Source organism: Ipomoea triloba, chromosome 10 (genome assembly GCF_003576645.1).
Source record: "Ipomoea triloba cultivar NCNSP0323 chromosome 10, ASM357664v1".
Classification (NCBI taxonomy): domain Eukaryota; kingdom Viridiplantae; phylum Streptophyta; class Magnoliopsida; order Solanales; family Convolvulaceae; genus Ipomoea; species Ipomoea triloba.
In genome coordinates, this window is record NC_044925.1 from 22,533,342 (window position 1) to 22,554,324 (window position 20,983).

Sequence of the window (20,983 nt, forward strand, 5' to 3'; positions counted from 1 at the left end):
ATTATTGGTCCACACAGCTATGTGGACCATAATCAAATGTACATTTTTAATGTACTAAATGTACATTATTTTTGTACTGAATGTACATTATTTTTATACTATAAAAATAATGTACATTCAGTACACAAATAATGTACATCCCCTGAATATAATGTACATTATTTTTATACTGAATGTACATTATTTTTATATTGAATGTGCATTATTTAATAGTATGGTCCACACAGCTGTGTGGACCATGGTTCACACAATAATGATTGGAAAATCCCAACCAAAGGGCAACCTGGCCCATTATATACTTAGAAACATCATCAAGATATTAAAATCAATGGAAAAGGTTCAAATACACCCCTAAACATTATACTAAAGTGCAATTAAGCCCTCAAACTTTAAAAAAGTTCAATTAAACACATCAACTTATTATATTGATGTATTCAAACGCAATAGCAGGTCACCTACTGGTAATACCCGGTCATTCAATTCTACAGGGTTAAATCGGCTGCCGGCAACCGTTTTCCGGTCGTCGGTCGCCTTCTTCATCAGTCGAAGAAGGCAGCATGCGTCGCCTTCTTCTCAGTTGAAGAGGGCGACCAGTGGCCTTCTTCAACTGAGGAAGAAGGCGACCAAACGTCGACTCCTTCTCCAAGAAGAAGGTCGCGACCGACGTCGCCATCTTCCTAGAGGAGGAGGCGACCAAACGTCGCCGGTTGCCTCCTTCTTCAGGAAGAAGACGACTGCCGGTGACCTCCTTTTTAAAAAAAAAATAAAAAAATTTACTGTTCATATGGCCTGTCAACCGCCGGAAATGACGGTCAACAGTTGTATAGTTACCGGTAATCTATTGGTTACCTGCTAAGTGGGCTTCTTTGATTGATTTTATAAAGTTGATGTGTTTAATTGAACTTCTTTAAAGTTTGAGGGCTTAATTGCACTTTATTATAATGTTTAGGGGTGTATTTGACCCTTTTCCCTAAAATCAATGGAAGACAAACAATCCAAGGTTGTTGAAGAACTCATTTGTCATTATTTATTTGTTTTTTCAATTAATTCAAAATAAGTTCATAAGTTTAATTTTACGTTGTTTGTAGTCGCATGGTGCAGTGTTCAAATCCTACCAAGAGAAGAAAAAATAGATACAGAATATAAATTTGATCTTATTGTGTGCATTGGTGTAAAAGTTTTTGGAGGTGCATTGGTGTAAAAGTTTTTGGAGCTCACCTGAAACAAATCTCGAGATTTATATTTTTCACCAATTTCAAGAACAGAATCAATAATAGGCCCCCATCCTAATAAAAGTTTTATTAAAATTCCAAACGTTGTTGTTGTTGTTATTATTATTATTTCAAAGATCACACTGTTTACGTTGTAGTACAAGTTGAATAATGCTAATATTGCATCTATTTCCTTCTTAGGTTGGAAGAAATAATAACCATTTTTTGTCTAATCACACATTTCTTTTGTTAGAGTGCACTAAGACCCACATACTGAGACTAATCATGTTCAATTCGTGCTGTGTAAGACTTCAAAGGGCAAAAAAAAAAAAAAAACACTCCATAAATTTTAAGGTAGCTACACTTGTAGGCTGAAACCCAAAACCTATGGACACATGTCATCTAATCCACATCTCATATGTCGAATCAATTTATTTGAAAATGTCAAATGCGCGTGCCATTGACATTGCCCATAAATTCTTCTAGTGCAACATGGTACGCTATCGAGCACAGTACCACCAACTCTTTTTTTTTTTTTTTTTTTTTAAAGGGTAACACCAGCTTATTAATCCTATCTTCCAAATATTTTGCTTGTCAAAGCTACCAATCACATATATCACAAGAAACAGTTACCTTATCAATAATGAGTATGTCATTGTTTCTCCCAATTAAGGTGATCATCCTAATGATAAGCTAAGCTATGTACTTTTATTTCAAATAAGGAAATTAAAGCATGTTTCTCCCTAGGTGATTACTTATCACAAGGCATAATTTATATATGTCTTTTTTTAATGAAAATGGTATTTTTATTTTAACTATTTATTAATATAATTTGTTTTCTCACAGTTTGCTCTTCGAAATCCTGGATGAATTCATGCCTATTTGCTCCATTTACTCATTCAAATTATGTGTTTATTGTCCCCTGTCCGAGACTTAACGTAGTTGGTTTGTCGCCAAAGTCATGACGGGATGTAGCATCCAAAGTCATGACGGGAGGCAGGAGTGTGGGGGTTTGAATCCTACTGAAAGCATGTATGAAAAAAAGCCCACTAATGCCAGTTAGAAGCACATATAGGAATGTTGGAAGGTCTTTATTAGATCCCTTATGCGCAGTGGCTATAGGGATAGAAACCTTTGGCTCTAGGGAGGCAGCAATGTGGGGTTTGAATCCTACTGGAAGCATGTATGGAAAAAAGTCCAAGGATGCCCACTAGAAACATGTATAGGGATCACCTAATTTTTTTAAATATGTGTTTATTTCAACTAAAAGATAAAATTGTTAGTAAATTAAGCTACACATATAATGCTTAGTTACATTTATTCGACACACCCATTTATGCATGACAACATGAGTAGTACAAAAATATCACATTGTTAATTTAAACTTTTGTTGGGCAACATTGCTATCTTTCAATGTATGAAACTGATAACTGATATAATCTAACACACATTATTTTATGTTAGCTGATAACTAATTATATTATCTATTTTAACTAATTGATAATATTAACGATTTGTATACAACTCTAAATTCAAAAAAAAAAAATTATAATTCATATGTAGCACTAATCTATACTATTAATGCCACAACAAAGTAGTATTGCACCAAGCAGTGCCTCAAACTAAGGCATTACTATTGCATAATGTTTGTTACTTTGTTATTGATTGATTTCAAAAAATTGAGAAATATTTTTAGTTTTAGACTCAAAATAAACATATTGCTTAGTCGTCATTAGGGATTTGGGGCACAACATTTCGTGGAACGCATGTGCCCATAACTAGTATTCTATTAAACTTAGAGTATCAATATCAATGATTTATTGGAGTTTTTGGAATAGTGTTAATTGACATGGAATAAAGAGAAAGCATAAAAAAGAAGGTTGGGGATCATTTGCAAGATAAGGTGTTTGTAACAGTGCAAAGGGCGCCCACTCGGGCGCATCAGGCGCGCTTGACAAATCTGCTTTAATTTTTTTTAAAAAATCATATTTGTTTTATTTTTTTTTCTCCACTCTTATTTTTCTCTTTCTTAATCACACTTACAAAAACTCTTAAAAAAATCACAAAAGACCTCACTTTTTAAGGATGCTTTTAGCTACCTCATGTGTGTGCTCTAGTTCCCTTTATTTGTATTGCCAAAGTGGGCTAAGTCCACCCTGTCACATAACAAAGGTGAAGTGGGCTTGAAATTCTGAGTGCTATAAATCTATAAAACTTAAATTCTAATTTCATACACCTAACCCTGAATTTAAAAACAAATTATAATTCATATTTAGCATTAACTATGATAATTGCGCCACAACACTAATTATAGTAATAGTGTCATGACAAGTACTAATTCATCCACCGGTTTATCAAATACTTGTTGCCACGATCTTTTTTGAACTACCGGTGAATAGCATGCGTGAGATTGTGAAATAAGATTTTTTTAGATTTTGACGGCTTGTAAAGTCGTTACAGACAACTAGTCAGGGTCACCCCTCTTACCCCAACCCTATCGATCCAAAAACTTACCAAAAATTATGAAGTATTTTTAGATTTATACTCCAAATAAATATAATGTCTAGCCGTTAGACATGATATTTTGTGCAACACACGTGCCAATGACTAGTATTATAATAAACTTGCTCATGACATGCGTTTCTAGTTTCTTTTATCAATACTATCAAAATGGGCTAAGCCCACCATACCACATAACAAAAATAACGTTGATTAAAAATTTAAAATTTTACAATTTATTTTTAAATACTACTGACTCTGTCACAATGTAATATCTGTTCGTCAATACATCCACCATTTATTTTAAAAAATTATAAATTTTTAACTCTTAGACCCTAATTTCCTAAACCTAACCCTAATTCATGTGTAGTACTAATTGTAGCAGTTTTAACCTTTATGAATTATTATTTATTATTTAATGACAACTTTTTTTAAAATTTTAATTTTAGGAATTTCTATCCAAAAACACGTGTCAGAGAAGCCAACCAGCGTAAATAGGGGCATCTGTGAAGGGCATTTGCGTAATTGGAGTCCAATTATCCGTGATACCCCAATACGAATCACATTTTAATTTGGCAAAAGCAGCAACACAACAAGAAGCCTTCGCCTCCGATCTCTCCCTCACCCGCTGGCGGTGTCAACATATTATATGTTCTCAGATTCCTATCCTCACTTTTTTTCTCCCAATTTTCATTTCTGTATCAATCCTTTACTGTCCTTCTTCTTCTCTCCCTCCACTTCTCCGTCTCTGTATACACACACACCTACTCTGTCTGTTTGTCTGTTTGTATGCGCAATCGGTGTGTATCTGTGTGTCGCCGCAACCGAGCAATTTGAGAGGTCAAATCCGTTTTCCGGCAAGTCAACCGGCGAGGAATCTTCGGTTGGGATTTGCATTTTGCTGGGGAGGTGTGTTGGGGCGGAATCTGGAGGGTTGTGGCGGTTATGCTGGTAGCGGATAGGACCTAGGGTTTGAGCGGAATAAAAAGGTTTTAAGGGAAATTTTAGTGAAATTACAGTTATGCCTCGGAGTTCTAAGAGCAAATCGCATAAGCCGAGTAAGCATTCGAAGGAGGCGAGGGAGTACTCCGACTCGGAGGAGGATGTGAAGATGAAGGAGAGTTCGTCTAGGGTTTCTAAGGATTTGGCGTCTGGTGAGAAGCGGAAGCTTTCGTCGCAGTCGAGGGAGGGGAGGGAGAGCAAAGATCTGAGTGGTTATGGGAATGGGAATGGGAATGCTCCCGAGGAGTACCTTTCGACGAAGCGGCGGAAGGAGAAGGGCGAAGGAAGTGGTGGCGGTGATAGGTGGAATGGCGGTGTGGACGAGAGTGGCGATGGGCGGCATGCGGCAGAGAAAGAGAGCAAGGCAGGAAGTTCAAAAACTGATCAAGAGAAGGGATTGAGGCAGAAGGAAGCAAAAGGTTATGGTGATTCGAAGAGTAAAAGTAGTAAAAGGCATGAGAGTGGCGGTGGAAGTGAGAGAAAGGAGGAGACTGTACTGTCTGGAGTGGAGAAAGAAGAGGCTAAGAGTGGCAAGGGTGAGTCTAAGAAGAAATCAGAAACTGATTCCGTGAGGAAAGAGGGCAAGGATTTGAAGGAAAAGGAGCATGGATCAGAAAGGGAGAGGAAGCAGGACAGTAAACGCGAGACTGAAGTAAAAGGCTACAGTGGAGACACAGAAAAGAAGATATGGTCTCAGTCTGGAGATGTTGGTGAGGAGAAGCAGAGCAAGCGCAGTAGAGAAAATACTGGTAAGGTAACTTTTTGCTGCGGTATATGTGGCTGTTAGTTTTTGATTGGCATTACATAATTATTCTTTCAACCCTTATGGTTTATTCTACTTTAGTTAATAGAAGATTTAATGTAGCTAACAAATTTGTGTTTGAGAAGTTATATTCCATGCTTGAAAACTTCCATATAAAATTTCAAGCTTCTTGAAATGATAGGGTTACCCATTTCAACATTAAATGATCTTCATTGTTGAATGCTTTGCTTAGTTGTGAGTTTAAATTCAATGCAGGACAGGATCAAATTCGTTTATTGCTATTTGAGTTTTTCATGTTAACAAGGATGAATGAGGTGAAAGTAGTATGCTTCCTTCTTCTATTTCTAATAATGAGGTTTTTTGGTTAAATATGAGATGCTTCAAATTTGCTTTGGTAAGTGAAATATTTGGAAGGTTGGATGAACTCCATGGGGATGGGCAGGCTTGGTGTTTGTTTGCTCCAATGCCCTCTTTGTATGAGGAGATTGTTTCTAGGCAATGTAAATGACATGCATATGACACTAATGAATTTTTTGATCTGGAAGGAAAAGGATATAATGTTGACATCTGTAATACATTTTGTACAATCTGAGCTTTATTTGGAAACATTTCTGTTTGGTATTCTGGTGCAACTCTTATTGGGGGGCGGGGTGGTGGTGGTGGTATAAAGGATGATAGGTTCTGTTTATCCTCCCCTTTTGGAGTTTTCTTTGGGATTCAATTTTGAAGTTCATTCTCAATTATCTATTCCAGAGACTCCAATGATATCCTCTCGACATCTTTGATTGGCAAGTTTATATCAGGATGCATATTTATTCACTAAATAGAATTAGTTGCTTATAAACTGCAATTTATTCTAGTGACAAACATACCTGCTTCTTGTCATTTCGTAATGGCCTTGTATTCTTGTCAAATGTGAGATCTTTTTCAAGTAACCGTATATTAATTGGTTAATTTGTTTAGACTGCATTCTACATAATACTATTAGATCAGTTTTTTGGGACTGCAAGTTGCTGTTTAGATTATGGTATTAAATTAATACTTTAAAATGTTGGATTAAATTCTTTGATTACTTTTTTCCATACTAATTTGCCTTTTCCTTTTAGAAATTGATTAATAGGTCTTTTCATTCTTGTATATTCATAATTGTTGCAGATCGATCAATACGGAGTGAGGTGCGCAATTCTGATCTAGATAGAGATGCTGAGAAAAAGATGCGGAAGAGAAGGGATGGTTCTGGTGATCGAGATAAGTACGAAGATGATATACTTGAAAGTGATGAGAAGCGGTTGCCTTCAAGAGGTGGTGACCGCAGTAAAGATGAACGATACAGAGATGCAAAGCATAAAGATGGTGGCTATGGAGATAAGTATCGGGAAGATGGTGATAGAGATGAGAGGCACAAGGAAGAGAAGTATGAAGCTGAGAAAGACAGGAGACGACGTGAAGATAAATACCGTGGTGATGGTTACAGTAGAGATAACAGGCGGAGAGATGATAAGTACAGTGAAGATGGTGACAGAGACAACAGATATAGGGAAGATAAATATTACCAGCATGAAGATAGAGATAACAGACACAAGGAGTACCGAGAAGAAGTAGAGCGAGATAGTAGGCATCGAGATGACAAGTATCGTGAAGATAGTGAGAGGGATGACAGGCTTCGAGATGATAAATATCTAGAAGATGGAGACAAGGATGTTAAGCGCCGTGAAGATAGATATCGTGAAGAAGGTGAGAAGGATGATAGGCAGAGGGACAATAAGTACAGAGAAGATGGTGAAAGAGATAATAGGCGCAAGGAAGAGAAACATCGAGACGATTTTGAAAGAGATGGTAGACACCGTGATGGGAAGCATGGAGAAGAATCTGATAGAGAGAAAAGGCCGAGGGATACAAAGTACACAGATGATCACAACCAAAGGGACCGCTCAGGAGATAGATCTGATTCTAAGCGTTTGAAGGATGAGAGTCATGCTGCAGATATTCATTCTAGGAAAGGAGGCATACGTGAGAACAGCCCCAATTATGATGATCGGGCATCTAGGTACAAAGATGACCAGGGAAGGAGAAGAACTGATGATAAGGAGGATCGCAGCGACATTAGATTTCAAAGTTCCAAAGATCAATATGATGCTGAAAAGCGGTCTGGAACTGTTCCTAGAGTGGACTCAATTGCTGACCGAGGGAAATCTTCCTCAAGGAATACTGATTTAGAGAGAACTTCAAACCATAACAGAAGAAGAAGTTCACCTAGTACTGGCCCTTACACCACAAGAGACCATTTCAGGTATGTATGACAGTTTGGCTACTAGATCTACTCATATTCGTATATCTAGTCTAGTTTTATGTTTAGATGTACTTCTCTAAACAGATGCTACAATCCTTCCAATGTTGGGGCCAATTTATTTATATTGTTCTTGTGTGTGTGAAATATGGAATGAAATTCCTGCTAATTTATACCGGGTTTATATAGCAGAACATGAACAGAGCCAAGCAATGCATTTGATCTGGCTAATTTTAGACAACCTCTTTTTATTTTATGTTATGCTGGGGGCATGGATACTGAAGATGAAAAGGGAAAATTGGTCTTAGCTGTAGTTCTTAGGCTTCTAATTAATTTATTTGTAATCAACTAAATACATACTAGCTTGTCAGAAATGATTCTAATGGTGAATTTAGTAGTTGTTGAACATGATTGATAAAATGACTTAACCAATTATATTTATGCCCACCCTTGTTTCCTCCTAGGCAATCGAAGCAAGAAGATTCGAAGTATAGGGACCATGCTTATGATGAAAGAGGTCGGCGCAATAGAGATTATTCTGGATCTGTTGGAGCAATGGATAAAATACCTTCAACTCGATCTGCAGAGAAAGTTACTCAAAAGGATGACAGCTATGCAGGGGATGGTTCAGCTGAATGGCGTCTGAAATCTGATTCCCGCGCCTCTTCACTGCAGGTGGTGGATAAATCCCCTTCATCAACAAGCAATGATCGCAGGCATCTAAGTAGATCTGAAGTTAAGCGGAGTCTTGATGCTGAAGATTTAGCGCTGAGAAGTGGCTCAAAGGATTACTCTGGCAAGGAAGGCAGAGGAAATCGTGATCTGCCCATAGAGACGCTTGCAGGAGATGAGCTTTCCCATGCTGATGGGGATACTTTATCTGTTTCTTCACCTTTTGCCAGAGGCAGCCATTTATCAGGCAGCACAAGGTCACTGTTGCCTCCCCCTCTCCCTTTTAGACCAGGTGTTGATAGTCCTTCAGTGTTAGGCTCTTCTGAAGATGATTGCAGAGGCAAGCCAGGCAACCGTCATAGAAGGGGTAGTGAGTCAAATGTTGGAAGATTCCAAGGAAATTCTTGGAGAGGGGTCCCAAATTGGCCTTCCCCTGTTGCTAATGGTTTCATCTTTCAACACGGTCCAGCTCATGTCAGTTTCCCACCGGTGATGCAACAGTTTCCTGCCCCACCAATGTTTGGTGTCAGGCCTTCAATGGAATTGAATCACCCTGGACTCCCTTACCATATTCCGGATGCTGATAGGTTTTCTAGCCACGGTCGTCCTATTGGGTGGCGAACTCCAATGGACGGTTCTTGTGCTCCATTTCATTCTTGGGATTCTAACAATGCTGTCCTTGGTGATGAAGCTAACCTGTATGGGAGGCCAGAATGGGACCAGTATAGGAACATGCCAATGAACCGGAGTTGGGACAGTAGTGATATGTGGAAGGGGCCAAACAGGAGCGCTAGTGTGGAGTTGCCATCAGCTTCCCACAAAGAGGCTCATTCAGCACAGGGCCCAGGAGATGAATCTTTGACTGGCCAGTCAGCTCAACAAGCTCAGAGTGAGCAAAGGCATGCTGATCTTGAGGCTGAGAGCAAGGCTATTAGTCAGTCAAGTGATGCTGTTGAGAAGAATACACCAGAAGATTTGAAAATTATACCTGAAGAACCATGTAGCGATTCGAAGATGTCAAAAAAGGAGGACACCTGTCTTTTCCGTGCTTACCTCTCCAAACTTGATGTTTCTGCAGATCTGACTGAACCTGATTTGTATGAACAATGCACAAGCCTTTTATTTTCAGATCAAAACATGGTTGCTGATATTGATGATTCCAAAATATTGTATCTGGAGGTAAGAGGACGACACATACATCATCACTTCTTGTTCAATTATAGTTTAGATGTTGTATTTATTTCATTTTTCCCCTTTGTCAGCAGCCTGTAGAAGGCAAGGCGCCCCGCAAATTTTCAAGTACTTCACTTTTTGCAGCTGCAAATGAATCTGTTTTTCAGGTACATTCTTCATTTTACAGTAATTTTATGTTCATATTCGGGCTTGTGCAACAGTTTTTTGTTTTTTTTTTTTTTTGTTGGTTTCATACATTTCTGGTACACAGCTATTTGCTCTGGTTTTAACTCCTACAATAAGTTATTAAATTGGTTGGCACTAGCTAAAAATTATTCTAAGTTTGATGTTCTTGTTGAAAGGAGATTTAGATTAAGAGTGTTCATTTTCTTATTTAGATTATGATTTAAAAATGAGTCAAATATCTTGATTTTCTGATCCTCTAAATGACATGTGATCTGCTTCCTTACATTTTCATGTGATTGAACTGCAGAAAGCCATTTCTCTCTACAAGCAGGAGAGGGAGGATGTTAAAGTCATAAATGGTGAGAAAGGCTCAGTTGCAAATAAACAAAATGAATCCTTTGTAGCACCTGAGGAAGGAAAAGTCTTTTCTGAAGATTGTGTGGTTGAGAAGGTGGCTTCAGTTGGTGGACTTGATGCCAAGGAAATGCATCCTAGTTCTCATGATGGTATGTTGCCAGATAGTCCTCAGAAAGTAGAGGGGTCCCCAATATTGACCGATCATCAGATAGATGACCCCATGGTTGAGGACATAGTAGAGAAACCAGAACAACCTATTCCTGCAATGGAAAGAGTAAGCATGGAGATGGATGTGATTTCAAATCTAGCAGAGGAGAATGCTGTTGAGGAGCTGAGCAAGTCTCCGGCAAAAGTTGAAGGATCTTATGAGGCTGTGCCTGATGACTTGACTACAACAAGCAATGCTTTAGACGATGACAATCACTCTCCCGATGGCAACGGGGAGATGAAGTTGGTTGATGCTAAATGTGGTCCTTTGCTTAGTCCTGATGTGTCCTCTGAGGCTTTTGAGGTAGTGGTGCCTATTGAATCTGGGTCAGTAATCTTAAGTCGGATACATCATTCTCCTGAAAGTACACATTGAGACAATTTATTTTTCCATTTAGTTTTTGGAAATGCCTTCTATTTGATCCTCTCTGTGCTTGTGGTTTATCATAGCTAATCAATAAAACTGTTGAGCTCTTGCATTGCATTTGATTTATTTTGTCTAAGCATGTGAATTACCACTCTCTGGATTAAGCCAAACTCTGAAAGTGGTGACAACCAGAATCCTCTGTTACTTAGAGTGCGATCATGACACTTCTATTCCAATTCAAAATCCCAAAGTATCTAAAATCTGTTCCAGTTCCTTTATAAAAAAAAAACTTCTTTTATATCAAGGTTATGATTTCTGTCAAAATTTTATCAATAGACTTGCCTTCCTAGCAACTTGCAAGTGAAGGATTGAGGTGTAGGCTATTCTCCTTGTCTTCCTATTTCACTGGTCTAGTCAAGGGATTAAATTAGAGGTCACAGTCATAAAGTATTAAAATACAGTATTTGTTTGTACTACTTCCATTTCATCATGTGTAAAGTTTAATTAACAAAACTTGGCTCAAATCTTTTCTAATATATATATATATATATATATATATATATATTTTGTAATATTTAGTTTAGTTTTAATCTATAAAATTTATAGATTTAAAAATGCATTGAAAAGTTGAATTTAAAATTATAAGAAATGTTTTAAAAAGTTGGTTTAACTAAGAGCATGCTTAGAAATTCAGAAAATGATTTTTGAAAAATGACTTTTTTTGTTAGATATTATTTATTTATTTATTTATTTTGTGTGTATGGTTGAAAGTCGTCATTTTTGGTTTGGTTCATTATCTAAAAAATGACATAAAACTTGTAATAAAGTTCTATCTTATCACATATTAATTATTTTATTAATGATAATAATAATAATAATTATTATTGTAATAATAATAATAATAATAATAATAATAACTAGATAAAAGCAATTAGAAGTAAAACTTTATAACTATAAATTAGAGTTTGATACAATTAAGTTTAACAATCTAACATAATCAATGAGAGAAGAATAATAAGATAATAATGTATGAATTTAAATTTTATTTTTGTTGTTATGAATAGATTTATTAGGAATTATTATTTTACAATTTTATCCCACCTAATTTTTACAGAGTTAATGTTATATAAGGTCTTTGAGTATAGTAGTTTTGTCATGTTTAGTCCTAAACTTTCAAATTAATTACTTATAGTCTTTCAACTTTCAAATTGTTACCATATGTGATCCAAGTTTATCACCTATAGTCTTTCAACTTCAAAATTTAACTAGCCGTGGCCCTTCTAAAAAGATCATGGGTGGTTAAAATTTGATAGTTGAAGGGCAATGAATGGTTAATTTAGACCACAAATAGTACCAATTTGAAAGTTGAAGGACCATGAGTAGTCAATTTGAAAGTTTAAGATTAAACGTGGCAAAACTACTATATTCGGAGGACCCCAAATGATATTAACTCTTCCTACATAATTCCATAGGCAAATAAATTTCTTTAATTTGTTTGGTTGGAGGGAATTACAATTTTGCGGAATTAAAATTCTCTCATTTTCATGGAATTAGAATCTCATACCTACTGCCCCTCGGTATTTCAGTTCCATGAATTTTAGAAAAAAAAAATAACTTACAAATTTATTTTTATCTTTTTAACCTAAAATTGATGTTTGATCTCTCTTACGATTATGGCGTGTTTTCTTTTTCTACTCTCACCACAGAATGTCAATTAATAGGCAATCTTAATCAAATATATTTTCTCAAAACTCCTTTATCTATTTTTTTTACTTTTGTTATACAATTCTAGGTTTATTTAGAGCGTGTTACATAAATTTTCAAAAGTAAAATTTGAATTTGGTCATTTAGGATTTCTAATAATAATAATAGTATGGACTTTTTGGACTTTATAATACTTATTCCCTTTCAATTTTATGTATATCAAACATTGAAATTAAAATTTACAGTAATTTTTAAGTCACATTATTCATCTTCCATGAAATTGTAATTCTCTTTCCACCTAATTTCCCCTCCAACCAAACTCCCCAATTTAGTGTTTGTTTTATAAGATTATTGAAAGTAAATGAGTAGTGTAATGATCAAAATGCATGCAATGACATTTTGGATCGACATGATAGTTTCAATTTAAATTGATCTAACTTATTTTAAGTTGGTGTTTATTTTAACATGAATGGAATAAGGAATGAATAAAATATGAATAGTATTATATTGTTTGGTTCATGAATAAATATTGAATTAAATGAGGAACTATATGTTTGGTTAGACTATAAAATAGAAAAGAAAATATCATTTAAATAATCAAAATGTCTATATTCAATATAAAACACATAAATATGTACATACTCACCCACCATAAAATAACAAAATACTGAACAAAATAAATGTATAATTCCAGATTATATATATGTGTGTGTGTGTAAAAATACACACGCACATAAAACTGCAAGTGTGTGTATCACCAACTTTACTATGCAACTTATTAGAATAATATACTCTACATTTCTTATGATTTTTTAGAAATGAACATTATGTTGTTACAAAGTGTAAGCGTAGAAAATTGTACTTTGCCTCTTCAAAAAAAAAAGAAAAGAAAATTGTACTTTGCAAAATGCGAAAGTCCATTGCACTTAAGGTTTCGAATTTAAAGTTTATAACTGAGCTTTTTTTATTTGATTTGATTTTAGGATTCACTTTTTACTGCATAGGGTTTAAAATTTAATTTTTTAATTGATTTTTTAGAAGTTATCTAGAAATGTGCATGATGTTAGTTGTTACAAAGTGTAGAGTATAGTGTTACAAGTTGCATGGTAAAATTTACAATAATTAGAAAAATGACACTGTATTTTATTTTATAATTTTGATTTGGTCCAATCTATTCGATTTGTACAGGTGTAAGACTGAGAGTAGTTCTTAATTTTTTCTTGGAGGTGTATTCTCATGAGATCCTAAGCCTATAAATAAATAAATACACGCACATACCCACACAGACAGTCACACACACAATTTGGAGAAAAGAAAATAAACACAGAAATAAGTACATATATACGAACATATAGAATATGAAAAAGAAAAAAAAAATCATATGTGATAGTGGAAGACGACTGATTAATCATAGGAGTTTAAAGTGTGTGTGTGTGTGTGTAGGGATATTTTTGGATTAATAAAAAAAATACATATTCTTGACGGGTTAGGATTATCTAATACCAAGGGAGGCCTTAGGAATACCTATTCAATGGCAAAGGGAATAGCTAATTTCATAGAATTCTATTTCTTGCGGTAAATCAAACCAAACAATGGAATTGACCTATTCCATGAAATGACATTCCATTCCTAGTATATTCCATGAACCGAGCGTCACATAATATTGGTAGTTGATTCATGTTTGTCAAAATTTGAGATTATGAATTTCATAAAATCCTTGTATGTTAAGATTAAATTGGAGTGTGCCACAAAATGAAGTAATAATTATTGATTTAACCTAATGTTATTATGGACCTAAATATCCTCCTCTATATTTAACACTTGCAAAAATTTACTTCGCGATAACATTTTGTACAGAGTTAAAATATGATTTAAAAACAAAACAAATCACACAAAAAATAATCACATAAGAATAACAAAAATTGTGTTATTTTTGTAGGGGTGGGAAACATCTTTTCCGGTGATTATTAGGCATCATATGGATACCATGGTACACACATTATATTTTTAGTATTTAATTTTTCAAAAAAAAAAAAAAGATTTAGGGTTGGAGAAAGATGTACAATATTTTAAGCACTGCATGTGTTGCCTAACCATTGGAGGGCGACACAGTATTTCATACAACACAACTTTTATAACTTGAGTGGACATGGATTGACTAGTTGGTTGCTCCTCGAACTCTTCATACATTGACGCTATTAGTGTTTGTATCACCATGTGTTGGCCATGCTAGGATACGTTGGTGTGGCTTTTGAGAGCTTCAAATGCTTATATCATCTCCAATAGATCGTTCTTAGAGTATGCACATCAATAGTTCTTTCATGAATTTTTAGAGTATTAAAGTCAACGTGGAAGAGAGAGAAGGTAAAAGAGAAAAGAAAGGATTCCATCTTGCAAAATAGAGTTTTTGGAACAGTAGATATTGATGTTCTATTCTTTTTGTTTTTTATCTCGTTGGTTCACTGTTTTACTGTAAAAGTGCATTGGAAAAGTGAACAGAAAGGGTTCAATCTGTTTTACTGACTCAATGGCAACCTTTCATTTTTTTCTCTTATTTAATTTCTTGCTCAATTCTCTCTCTCTCTCTCCTATATGGCACATTAAAAATTGTGCAAAATGTGAACTGATATTGATTCTCTTAGGTGGTTTACTGTGGGGGCAAATGTTAGGTGGAAGAGAGAGAATGTGCGATATCTTCCACTATAGGTCCCACCAAATAATTAAAAAGTAGGTGCGAGTGAGGCTCACCAAAAGCGTCTAGTCGGACGTGTTAATCAGCATTGTTTTTTTCTTCCTCCTCCTCTCGTACTTGACACTTACAAATTTGTGAAAAAACTATACTATTGAGGATGCTCTAGGACATGACTTTTTTTCTTTTTCTTTTTCTTTTTCTTTTTACTTTTATACATATTTATTTCATCCCCACGTTTTATTTTGATTATGGGACTAAGAGCATGACCATTAGCGGTTATTTAGTGGTTTATGTACCATGCATGAGAGAGGAGGGGAAAGAGGGGTAATGGTTCCTCTGCAAAGTTGGGTTTTTAGCACAGTAACAATCTGATCAAAATTGACACAAACTTCATCTGTTGTTTCACGCACAGCAACGACCATGCGGGCGCGTGTAGGCACACGCCTGACAAGTTACTTTATTTATATATATTTTTAAATCTTATTTGTTTTATATATTTTTTCCTTTCATCTCATTTTCTCTTTCCTAATCACACTTATAAAAACTGTTCAAAAATCACGAATTCCACTAATAAGAATGCTCTAATCGAGTATGACTTTGGGTGCATGCCCCCTCATGTATTTATATCTCATACACCTCCATACAGCTTTATAAAACTATATGATATATCAGTAATTTTTTTCATAAAAAATAATATAAATAATAAGTATTAATTGAAATCAATAAAAGTTTGTAATGATTTACTAAATTTAGAGTTTTAACGATTTTTGCATAACTTTTAAAAATAAAATATTTATAAATGTACTTCACCAAAAAAAATATATTTATAAATGTAAGAAACAAGTGTCAAATTGGTCATTGACTTATCATATTTGTGTAATTGAGTAACTGAATTTAAAAAGTGTGTAATCGAATCATCAAACAAGCAAAATATGTACAATTGTTAAAACATTTTTCTTTTAACGCAATTTGAATTAACAACATTTCAATCTTGACTCTCAACTAGTATGGTAGAGAAAAAGACAACTTTTAGTACATACCATGTAAGCAATATGATTGAATTCTACCACAAAATTAAAAAAAAAAAAAAAAAAAGAGTCTCAATTACACATATTTTGCTTGTTTAATAATTCGATTGCACATTTTCTAAATTAAGTGACGTAATTATACAAATGCAAAAAAGTCCAATGATCTATTTGATATTTTTTATAAAAATCTAAAAAAATTATGTCAAAGTTATTTAAAATCTATCCTTTTAAACGTTTACAAAAACTTTTTTAAGTTATAAAAAAAATGGTATGACATGGCACGTGATTCGCTTCAGTGAGGAAGTTGGTTATAGCGATTCGCTGAATTGTACGTGAGGTAGTTATCCGCTCGAACCTTGCGGTTTGACCCGGCCAAACCTCCATGGACTACAAAACTCTTCTACAAACTACAAACCTTCCCTGCAGCGTTACGTTACCGCTTATCTGCCTACTTTAAACCTCCATTTCTCTGTAGCAAAGCTCCCTCAAGAACCAGTAGGTTATTGTTTCTGAATTTTCCTTGGAGTTTTGATCGGAAAGTTCTGACGATGAATTCACGGATTTGGAGATCTGCTCATTGCGCCGCAAGGTCTATTCTCTCTGCCTATTCCAAGCACAGTTCTCGTGCCTTCTCCGGTACTTTCTACTTCTATTCCAATCTAAATCGAATTCCGAGCTCAAACTTTACTATAATCTATGCAAGTAGCAATTCGTTATTGTAAAATTGCTGATATATAGCTTGTGAGTTAGAACAGTGTCCTTGATTTGAAAATATTTACTGGTTACGTAAGGAATCCAACTGTGTCACTCTGATCTCCTCGGCATTTTCTTCTGGGAACGAAGTTGTTTCATAACTAGATCAAATGTAATGCGGTATGCAGCATATGATCTGATCTCCGCCGCCACATATAAAAACTGGGAGAGCTCAGTGACTATTTTGTGCTAATTATTGTCTTTGGTAAACTGTTTCTGTTTTGTATAAAATAGAAAATGTGGACAATGTAAATGCAGTCCTGAATCCTGATGTGGATTAATTGCAGGAGGGCGAGCTGCAGGTGCAGCGTCTGTTGTTTCTCTCAGAGGAGTTGCGTCTTCCCTGGCTTTGCATGGTAGTGGAGAGTCGGCAAATGCATCCAGGACTTGGATTTCAGGAATCCTTGCCCTTCCTGCTGCAGGTTAGTATAGTGTTTTTCACATCGATCAAGTGCTTACAACTACGCCAAGCACTTATTAGGATAGTAGCAACGCCACATTTTTTAGTTTAGAGTCAGAGTGCTGGACTTGGTCCTTGAGGCCTCCGCCTAACAATAATCCCCTAGCCCACCTGGTGCTGGACTTGGACTTGGTCTTTCACCGTCCTCTGCCCAACATATTTTGTCTTTTTTTTTTTTTTTGTTTGCTTTCTTGGTCATCATAGTTAATGTATAGTTATATTTTTAACACTTATCTACTCGGGTGCTTTCATTTTTTAGCTTACATGATCCAGGAGAAAGATGCACATGCTGCTGAGGTAACTCTATTTTCTGAATCATTCTGCATGTTTTCTGAATCATTTCAAGGATTGACAATGATAATGTGTGTTCTTGAAGATGGAGCGTACCTTCATTGCCATCAAGCCTGATGGAGTGCAGAGAGGACTGGTATGATGTTAGTAAATTTCTTATTTAAGTATGCATATTGTAGTTTCATATAAGAGGAAGGAAGAAACTGTGTATTAGGCATGCACAAGAAATCAAACATTTATGTACATCTTATTATGTCTGTTGCTGTGGACTAAATGAATTATCTTTCAGGTATCAGAGGTCATATCCCGTTTTGAGCGCAAGGGATTCAAGCTTGTTGCAATCAAAATTATGGTACCTTCGAAAGGCTTTGCTCAAAAGCACTATCACGATCTCAAGGATAGACCTTTTTTCAGCGGTTTATGTGATTTCCTTAGCTCTGGTCCTGTTGTGGCAATGGTAAAACGAATATTCTCGTTACTCTCGAGTTCTGTATACTGGTTCAGTAGAAAGGATTCGGGTTTTGAGCATAAACATTATTACTGTTGTAGGTTTGGGAAGGTGAAGGAGTGATTAGATATGGTAGGAAGCTTATTGGAGCCACAGATCCACAGAAATCAGAACCTGGAACTATTAGGGGTGACTTGGCTGTTGTTGTGGGAAGGTATCACTAATTATTCAATAATCACCACTTCTGTTAAATCATTGGTTTTTTTGCCTGTTAATTGTCATTAACTCTGTAACCTAATTCCTACGTAGGAATATCATCCATGGGAGTGATGGGCCTGAGACTGCAAAGGATGAAATTGGGCTATGGTTCAAGCCTGATGAGTTGGTCAGGTACACAAGCAATGCAGAGAAGTGGATATATGGTGATAACTGAACATTACATTTTTTCTCTTCAATCCACACCAAGTGTGAATGAATCTAAGTTATGAGAAATAATGTTTTCTGTTCTTTCTTTTTTGATTGAGGAACAACATTTCTCTGGCAAAACTTGTTTGTGAAAATTTGAACTATTGCTTGCAACAAAACATTTTACAGCTGCTCTGCCTGATTTTAATTTAAACTGCTTTCTGGAGAACTGTGTGGATAGACGTGTCTAAGCGATTTTAGGTTTGCCAACATGCTTGTATATTGGTGTTGGCGTTCATTGTTTTTATACAAGCTTTTTGTGGCATTTTCAACATACCAACCCTTGTTTTCTTTAGGGAAACAAGTTTCAGGGCAAAGCGTAGCACAACACTACTGTTTGACAAGTTTAATCACTCAATCTACATAAACATAATGCCCATTAAAATAAACATTTCAATTTCCCAAACTAAGATCAAGAATGCCAATACTATCATATAGGCATAGACCCAAAACATGACAAGAAAAATAAGTCTTACCTTTGAATGAAAAAATAAATATTAATATCATAACTTAGAAATAAAATTCACAAGTAATAATTATGAAAATAAAAAAATAAAAATTGTAGGTGCTTTTCTAAACGCAAAATAATAAATAACCGCCATCAAATGAAATCTTTTTGATTGGAAGCAACAAATTAAAGTACTTACGTGATAAAAATAATATTAATAACAAAACATGAAATATCATTAATTGAAAAAATAATTTGAATATAAAACATATTATAAATCACACATTTTCTATATTTATATGATTTTTATAAATATTTTTACTTTTAGCTAGAGCAATTTTTTATTTTTTAAAGTATACCTTTAAATTATTTTTTTAATAATTGAATCACAAAATATATTTTATAAAAATTAATTAATCAAGTTAAATAATTTTCACTATTCATCATTATAAAATTTCACAAATTAACATTAATTTTATTAAGTGTCATAAAAAAGAAAGATCCCACTACCAACCAATTATATTATATTGATAACATAATGTCAAATAAAATTGTAATTGAATTAAAATAATACTTTAAAATAAAATTACAATGTAAATACAAAAAATAGAATATATCATACAAACAGAATTAGTTGAACGGACATTAAAAGAAGTGACACTATTTTGAACTATAGTCCATATTAAAATATGCCGTTATCGAAACACGTTGTCACAAGTCCAACTAAAATGAGGGAGAAAAGATTGCAATATGGGTATTTTTATTTCTTCACTAACACAAATAGTTTATTTGGCATCATGGAAGTTAAGAATGTGATTAAGATTGGTTCTCGTATATGTATTGGTGATAACAGAAACTCCATAATTGGCACTGATCCTTGGCTCCCTATTTCGAATAATCCTTACGTGAGTACTGCTTTGCATGCGTCCATTATTGATGCTCCCGTTTCATCCTTACTTAGTGAATATGGTACAAGGTGTGATGTGGGTTGCGTAAAGGATATTTTCAACGAGCGGGATGCAAACATTATCCTCAATATTCCGGTAACTCTGCGTGAACCTCATGATGCTTGGGTATGGCATGTGGAATCTAATGGTGATTACTCAGTTAAATCTTGCTATAGAATGTTGATTGGCGAAGCTCATGAAAACATGCCCTGGCGATTGATATGGAACCTGCAGTTACTACCAAAAGTGAAGTTGTTTCGCTGGCAGCTCACCTCGTCGGTGTTACCTATACGCGTGATGCCTTGCTCTCGAAGCAGGTCCCATGCGTCTTGACGTGTCATATGTGTGGCCAAGTGGAAGTGGAGGAGACGACTTATCATTTATTCGTGAATGCCAGACTGTTGTTACAATGGTCTAGCGTTGGATTGCCTATTTCGCTACATGCCCAAGGTAACGTCGTTGAGTGATTTTTTGAACTCACTACACTAAATGAAGACATGAAATGCCAATTTGTAATGGTTTGTTGGGGTTTATGGGGTAGTAGGAATGATAAAGTTGGGACTTGGGAAAGACACCCCCCTTTGCATGCAGTTGTGTTACGCACACGTCTATTTCGTACTTAGCGAGCTGAAAGCTGCAAACGAGACGGTGAAAGGGAATTCGAAATCCGGGAGTTGATCGAATTGGAAAGTACCATCTCATGGTTGTTTAAAGTTGAATACATATGCCACTTTTGATGAAAGAAATAATGTGATGGGCTTAGGTTGAGTCTTACGTGATGACGATGACCGATTCTTGACGGCAAAAGGGATTTTTTTTTTTTTTTTAAATTTGTGACTTGACACTCAGTGTTATCATTTATCAATTTTATTCATGAATAACTAGCAATTTTTAACTTTTTAAAATTTAAGAATTTAATGGTCCCTCGACTATTGCGAAATTACCAATTTGGTCCTCAACAATTTTTCCTGACCAATTAAATCCCTCGACTTTGAAAATTTTAACCAATTTAGTCCTCCGTTT

General features: G+C 35.1%; 2 protein-coding genes across 5 annotated transcripts; both read left to right on the top strand.

Annotated features, from left to right (window-relative positions):
- The first annotated feature begins 4,294 nt into the window (after window positions 1-4,294).
- LOC116032968 (titin homolog) lies at window positions 4,295-10,846 on the top strand. Of its 4 annotated transcripts, none has more exons than XM_031275718.1 (5): window positions 4,295-5,461; window positions 6,631-7,765; window positions 8,227-9,613; window positions 9,697-9,774; window positions 10,101-10,846. In XM_031275718.1, exons 1-5 carry the CDS (start codon window positions 4,732-4,734, stop codon window positions 10,731-10,733), a joined length of 3,963 nt encoding a protein of 1,320 aa, XP_031131578.1. In that variant the 5' UTR covers window positions 4,295-4,731; the 3' UTR covers window positions 10,734-10,846. The 4 variants fall into 4 exon arrangements, with proteins under 4 accessions (XP_031131578.1, XP_031131579.1, XP_031131580.1 ...); XM_031275719.1 differs by having other exon boundaries at window positions 9,700-9,774; XM_031275720.1 differs by having other exon boundaries at window positions 5,330-5,466.
- A 5,655-nt stretch (window positions 10,847-16,501) lies between these two features.
- On the top strand, window positions 16,502-18,700 carry LOC116032914 (nucleoside diphosphate kinase 3). The gene is made up of 7 exons (XM_031275652.1): window positions 16,502-16,784; window positions 17,189-17,323; window positions 17,621-17,658; window positions 17,738-17,788; window positions 17,942-18,109; window positions 18,202-18,314; window positions 18,410-18,700. Exons 1-7 carry the CDS (start codon window positions 16,697-16,699, stop codon window positions 18,531-18,533), a joined length of 717 nt encoding a protein of 238 aa, XP_031131512.1. The 5' UTR covers window positions 16,502-16,696; the 3' UTR covers window positions 18,534-18,700.
- The last annotated feature ends 2,283 nt before the right edge of the window (window positions 18,701-20,983 follow it).

What these genes read in the sequence shown, in the direction of transcription:
- LOC116032968 (XM_031275718.1), top strand. Translation starts at nt 4,732, where the DNA reads ATGCCTCGGAGTTCTAAGAGCAAATCGCATAAGCCGAGTAAGCATTCG. An exon ending in GCGCAGTAGAGAAAATACTG is followed by an intron (nt 5,462 to 6,630) that starts GTAAGGTAACTT and finishes TAATTGTTGCAG; the next exon opens with ATCGATCAATACGGAGTGAG. An exon ending in CCAAAATATTGTATCTGGAG is followed by an intron (nt 9,614 to 9,696) that starts GTAAGAGGACGA and finishes CCCCTTTGTCAG; the next exon opens with CAGCCTGTAGAAGGCAAGGC.
- LOC116032914 (XM_031275652.1), top strand. Translation starts at nt 16,697, where the DNA reads ATGAATTCACGGATTTGGAGATCTGCTCATTGCGCCGCAAGGTCTATT. An exon ending in ATGGAGTGCAGAGAGGACTG is followed by an intron (nt 17,789 to 17,941) that starts GTATGATGTTAG and finishes ATTATCTTTCAG; the next exon opens with GTATCAGAGGTCATATCCCG. An exon ending in CTGGTCCTGTTGTGGCAATG is followed by an intron (nt 18,110 to 18,201) that starts GTAAAACGAATA and finishes TTACTGTTGTAG; the next exon opens with GTTTGGGAAGGTGAAGGAGT.